Source organism: Protobothrops mucrosquamatus, unplaced genomic scaffold (assembly GCF_001527695.2).
Source record: "Protobothrops mucrosquamatus isolate PMUCROS unplaced genomic scaffold, P.Mucros_1.0 scaffold239, whole genome shotgun sequence".
NCBI lineage: Eukaryota > Metazoa > Chordata > Lepidosauria > Squamata > Viperidae > Protobothrops > Protobothrops mucrosquamatus.
In genome coordinates, this window is record NW_015386589.1 from 59,627 (window position 1) to 66,459 (window position 6,833).

The 6,833-nt window shown below is 39.4% G+C and overlaps 1 protein-coding gene across 1 annotated transcript in view; it reads right to left on the reverse strand.

Moving 5' to 3' along the window:
* Positions 1-225: 225 nt before the first annotated feature.
* The window catches only part of LOC107286048 (vomeronasal type-2 receptor 26-like), a 62,562-nt gene continuing 55,954 nt past the window's right edge, over positions 226-6,833 (reverse strand). The window contains exons 7-8 of the mRNA XM_029283814.1: positions 1,566-1,692; positions 226-1,130 (exon numbers count right to left, since the gene is read on the reverse strand). Coding sequence (XP_029139647.1) covers positions 226-1,130; positions 1,566-1,692 — 1,032 coding nt within the window. The remainder of the gene's footprint in view (positions 1,131-1,565; positions 1,693-6,833) is intronic.

Here is a 6,833-nt window from a genome sequence, read left to right on the forward strand (position 1 = left end):
GGGAAACTGAAGTTTATATTAGAGTGGTAAACCAGCTCTAAATCTGATTGGTCACTGCTTAGTGGCAGCATGTATAAATATTTGTCAGTTTGTCAGTTGAGTTCAGTTCTGTTATTCTTGCAATTAAACATGATGCATTAGATCGGTCTGGTCAATGCCTTTAAGAATTCATTACATAACAGTTTTCCTAAGTATAAACTAGACAAAAGACATTCTGAATCAAAATCAGAATTGTTTTTTCTTCATTAATTTTTTCCTGCTGTTCAAGTCAGGCCTTAAAACAATTACATAACATTTGGGAAGAAAGATGCAGCCCAGCAAACCAGCACTAGAGGCCAAGATGGAAAATATCTCCACTGCCACCATGTACTTCCCCTTGGTGCTCAGGTAGGTTGGAACAAAGGATATCCAAACACTGCAGAAGACCAACATGCTGAAAGTGATGAACTTGGCTTCATTGAATGTATCAGGTAATTTCCTGGCCATGAAGGCAACTATGAAACTAATAACAGCCAAGAAACCCAAATAGCTTAGGACACTGTAGAACATAGTCACAGAGCCTTGATTGCACTGCAGAATAATTTCTTCAATTACTGAATCCATGTCAGTGTCTGGGAATGGGGGAGAGGTTATTAGCCATGTCATGCAAATACCTATTTGAATAAGAGAACAGGAAATGATAATGGAGTTGGACAGTCTCTTTCCCACAAACATTTGCATCTTGGATCCTGGCTTGGTGGCCAGGAAAGCCAGAACCACTGTGACGGTTTTTGCCAACACTGAAGAAACTGACACTGCAAAGATAACCCCAAAAGTCATTTGTTGTAGGAGACATACTATCTTCTCAGGATGACCAATGAATAGGAATGCAGAAAGGAAGCAGAGCAGGAGGGAGATGAGGAGAATGTAAGTGAGGTCTCGGTTATTGGCAATGATGATAGGAGTGTTGTGGTTCTTCACAAATATTCCAAGCACCATCACCGAGAGCAAAGACAACAAAAGAACAAAGAAGACTAAACTGATTCCCAAAGGTTCCTTATAAGACAAAAATGTCAACATTTTAGGAATACAGGAATCCTGATTCTTGTTTGGATAGCTTCCTTCTGGACACAAGTAACAATCATTTGTATCTGAAAAATAAAATGATCTGAGGACATTCTTGAAAATATAGAGTAAGGTACATCTTAATAATATACTTTACATTTTTTAAAGAATACTTAGAATGTTTTTATTCCCTGTTAATTAAGCACTTGAATATTAGTCTGTAGATTTCAAGAATGCTGTAACTGTTTAAACAATCTGTTTATTCACAGTGATATTATATCTTTAGAATTCTCATTCTTTATATAATTATATAATTGTTCATATAATTTATGTATTTGAACTGGATAGGATAATAATAATCACCTGATTTGTCTTTAGCAAGTTCTAATACTACAATACTATATCAGTCCTATTTAAAATAATGGACAAATACTGGTTAAAAAAGAGTCTTCAGGTATACAAGGTTGCATTTGGAAACAGCTACCATTTTGTGAGATAAATGCCAACATAACATTTCTTACCCTCCTTCTCTGAAATCTTTCCATCTGGGCATGGAATGCAGTCATAGCAACAAAAGGGCTCCCCTTCCTTCATTTTCTTGCTGGCACCAGGACGGCAACACTCAGTACATATAGAAACAGGCTGGGACTGAAGCAGAAACAACAAACAAACAAACAAACAACAATTCTGAGGTATCCTGTCAGTCTGAGTTAGGATATAATTAATGATATATTTTAATGTGTATGCTGCCCAACTCAATGGCTCATAACCATCAAACAAAGAAATTACAATGAAATTAATATGCATTTAATTTATAAAGTTGTTTAAATGCTGTCTTCTACTTATGTAGACACTGGCCTACTATGCACAGTGTTGTCTAACCCTAACCCTAACCGTAACCTTAACCCTAACCCTTTTTCAAATATAAATAACTGTTACTGTGACAATCTAGTGTGTTCAACTTTGCAACTGTTTTTAAAAAAAACTGTAGCAGCCATTCATGAAATTGCTCCATTGATCATTTTCAGTTACATAAAAATAATGTTTAACCCAGTCTTCTGGCTGATTCATCAAATATATGCCAATCTCAAGCCCGGATAAATGGGGAAGGCTAGGGAAACTAATGGTGAACTACCTGTAAAAAAAATCTCATTTTTATGATTTTTTATGACAATAACTCAACATGACTCAAATATGGATACCAACAGTGGACCCTCCTGGCTATAGAGAAGAGCAATGGCTACCTTTTAGTAGTCAGGGATTTTATGACTGTTGAAGGAAAGACTTCAGCCAGCCAACAATTGATGGAAGATGGCAGGAAGGGTCATTCTAAGGACATGTTTGCTTGAGTGAAAATGATGTGATCCAGTTTTACACCAAGGTAAGGAACTTTTAAAGACTGCAATGGGAATGTACTTAGTGATCAACAGAAGATCAAGAACAGGTAGAAAAGATACACAGAAGGCCTCTATAGCAATTTGACTTACTATCAAGATGACAATGATGACAGCCCAATTAATCATGAAAGAAGAAGTAGAATAAGACATGGTGAAATTGCTGAAGTGAAAGATCCAGGTATTGATAGGGCTCCCTGTGTCAAGAGATATGGTCTATCTGTCAATGGCATCAGGACTGCAAAAGATCTGCTTTTATCCCACTAGTAAAGAAACATGAGGCCAGAGACTGCTCCAACTATTCACGATCGCATTGATTTCTCATTCAAGTAAGATTCTGCTAAAGATAATTAAACAGAGGCTACAGAATGTCATTGATCAATAATTACTTGATGTACAAGTTGGCTTTAGAAAGGAGTGCAGCACTCAAGATCATACTGCCAATATTAGATGGCTCATGGAAAAGGCATGTGAATATCAAAAGGATCTATATATGTGTTTTATTGCTTACAAAAAAGCATTTGATTGTGTAGAACGCTATAGGCAATGGGTGGCTTTGCATGATCAAGTGCAACCCATTTGATCAGACTCATCAGATCACTGTACACTTATCAGGAGGCAACAATGAGAACATTCTATGGTGACACAGATTGGTTCAGGATCAGTAAGAGAGTTAGACAGAGATGTATTCTATCACCATTTTTGTTCAATTTGTATGCTGAAGTGATCATGTGGAAATTTGATTTGGAACTGCCTGATGTTGGAATGAAGACTGAGGGAAGAACCACAAATAATTTGAAATACTCAAATGATACAACACTATTGGCTGGAAATAAGGAAGACCTGGAAAAATGATCTGGAAAATCAAGGACAAAAGTGAAAAAGTAGAACCGAATCTTAATATCAGGAAAACAAAGACAATGACAACAGCTGCAGATGGACCTGAGATGTTCAAAGTCAACCAAGATGAAATTGAATTAATTCAAGAATTTATCTTCCTTGGATCAAAATTTGCTCACAATGGCAGTTCTCTTGAAATCAAACAAAGGATAACCTTAGGTCATAGTTAACATGAATAAGATCTGAAAAAGCAGAGATATTGATATAAACATAAAAGGCAGCTAGCTAGAGCAATAGTCCTTCCTAAAGTGATGTATGGGTGTGAGAGTTAGATACTAAGAATGGCTAATAAAAGAAGATTTGACACCTTTGAACTGTGGTGCTGGCATAAATTATTGCATATGTCATGAACAGCCTGAGCAACCAACAGAGAAGTGCTAAATTGTATAAAACCAGACACATCATTAGAAGCCAAAATCACAAGAATACATCTGATTTACTTTGGCAATGTCATGCATGCAAATTCATTGGAGAAGTCAATGATGCTAGGAATGGTTAGTGGAACAAGAAGAAGGGACAAGCAAAGAGCATGCTGGCTTGATAACATCAAAACTGATACCAAGATGAACATCCAACAGTTGAAGGAAGCTGTGTTTGAAAAGATAGCATAGAGAACATTTGCTTATAAAGTTGCCAAGAGTTGGACAAGACTGAATATTTAAAACAACAACAAAAATATTTAACCCATTATATACAATGTATAAATCTTCAGCTTTACCTACTCTATTACAGTGAGAAAATTGTAAGCACTAAAAGTAGTCCTTGACTTACAGCCAGTTGTTTAAAGACTGTTTGAAGTTATGATGATGCTGACTTATAATCAGTTCTTGCACTTACCATGTAACAGCACCCCCATGGTCATGTGATCAAACTTTAGGCACTTGGAAATTGGCATATATTTATGATGACTGAAGTGTCTCACAGACACATGACCAACTAGCCAGCTTCCAACATGCAAAGTCAATTTGGAAGCTATATTTGCTTAATGACTGTGTGTTTCACATAATGACCATGGCAAAAAAGGTCATAAAATCAGCAGAAGGTGCAGAAGCAAAAAAGAACAATTTAAAGAATCTATAGAGTTATAAGCTTGAAGAATTTAAGAAGTGCTTTTAATATAAAAATATTTAATATGCATTCAGTTAGCAAGTTATTAGATGGTAACTTTGTGTTTTATTAATATTTGTTCACTGCTTTACAAAAATAGGTATCAGATTTCCAACTCTATCATATGCATAAAAATCTTACAACAGGATCTACTAAGTTATTCCTTTCAGCTATTTTTGAATGTAAACTAGAATAAGGCATTCATGAAGTTGCTATACTGGCCATATTCTGTTGTATTAAAATAATGGGTCTGTACATATGTTGTTCATAGTATGTTTAGGTTGTGTCATGTATGTGTTTCACTTTGAGAGCGGGCAACTAAATTTCATTTTTGATGTGTGCCATTGTGCCCATGGTAAAAAAAATGTCAATAAAGGTTATCTTATCTTATCTTGTCTTGTCTTGTCTTGTCTTGTCTTGTCTTGTCTTGTCTTGTCTTGTCTCTTCTCTTCTCTTCTCTTGTCTCATCTCGTCTCGTCTCATCTCGTCTCATCTCGCCTCGCCTCATCTCATCTCATCTCATCTCATCTTATCTTATCTTATCTTATCTTGAGATGAGTAGAAAAAAATTGGCATTTTTTGTTTGTTTTTTTAACCCTTCTAAAATTGTCTTTCAATTGGTTCTGTTAAACTTTGATATTCTCCAAAGCACTTGAAGGAAGGACAAGAAATAACAGATTTTTGTTGTTAATTGCAAAGTCGTGTCCGACCCATCGCAACCCCATAGACAACATTCCTACAGGTCTTCCTGTCCTCTACCATCTTCTGGAGTCCATTTAAGTTCACACCTACTGCTTCAGTGACTCCATCCAGTCACCTCATTCTCTGTCGTCCCCTTCTTCTATTGCCCTCAATATTTCCCAGCATTAGGCCCTTCTCCAGTGAGTCCAGTGAGACCCAAGTGCTGAACTACATGAAGGAATACGGCTGCAACATTCCAAGTTACTGAGCCAGGGTTCGCATTGTGCAAGCAGCCCAAGATAGCACTGTGGCAGACTGGGTCATGGACCTACATGACACAGATGCCCCAGAGCTGCAAAACTTCAATCAATTCATGACAGCCCTTGGGCATCAATTTGAAGACCACCTAGCTGACCGGAAAGAACAGGAACTAATAAAGACAGTGAAAGAAGGTAGGCTACCCATAGCAGAATATACCCAGGATTTCAAAGCTCTGGCCAGCAAACTGAATTGGCTGGAAGACATCCTGATCAGCCATTTCAAGGACGGGTTAAACTATGATCTCTATGAGGCTTGCATCCCCCGGTAGACCCCTACTGGCTGCAGGACTGGTACATCCTGGTAGAGGAGGCAGAGATCGACCTAGCAAAGAGGCAACGATGAGGGGAGAGATCATGGGGAAGATCACCATCAGAGCCAACTTGAGAGTCATTGAAGCAAGCACCAGCAACCAAAAGAACTTCAGGATGTGGGAAAGAGGGACACCACATAGCTGAGTGCTGCTCACTCACCCCTGCATTGGCCCAATGAGAAAAGGAAACTCTGACCAATCCAAGAGGAAAATCCAACTCATCGGACAACAACCCAGAGAACAAACCCTGGTAAGTGAACCCATTGCACCCCTCACCCAGCCAGTAGAATTATTAGCCCCCAGCATGCCTGAGAAAGTGAACATCAGGGCATTAATTGACTCTGGCTGCACCCGCTGCCTCATAAGCCCAATGTTAGTGGGGAATTTAGGAATTCCGGTGAGGAGGCTGAAGAAACCAATTTCTTTTGATCAATTAGATGGGTCCATAGCAGGAGGGATGCCCACTACACTAGCCACACTGCCAGTTCAACTCACCATAGGGGACTACGTAGAGATTATAACATTTGTGGTGACCCCTGGCATGGAATGCCCCTTATCCTGGGCATGGCATGGCTGGCCAAGTGGAACCCACAGGTGGACTGGAGAATGGTAGAACTCAGGTTCCCAAAAGGGGAATCAGCCAAGGGACCAGACCAGCCCTGAAACGGTGGAACCCCAGCAGAGAAAGCTGTGGGGGAAAGGAACTACCAGAGATACTGGAGGAATATAAAGACCTGGCTGAAGTATTCAGCGAGGAAAGATCCAGTGAACTTCCCCCTCACCAGGCCATGGACTGTTCTATAGAAATCTGCCCAGGTATAAAACTCCCCAAACCCAAATTGAGCCCACAAGAATTGGAGGAGATACAGAAATTCATAGTGATCTGGAAATGGGGGAGATAATTACAGAGCCCTTGTCATGGTCAGATCACGCACTCCTTAGGATGGACTTCCGGACCGCTGCCCCTCGCCGCAGGGAGACGGAACCGCCTAGATGGTTCCGTCCCAGGCGCCTGATGGACCCAGAGGGGTTTCTGACGGAGCTTGGGCCATATCCTGAGGAGCTAGGTCACGACT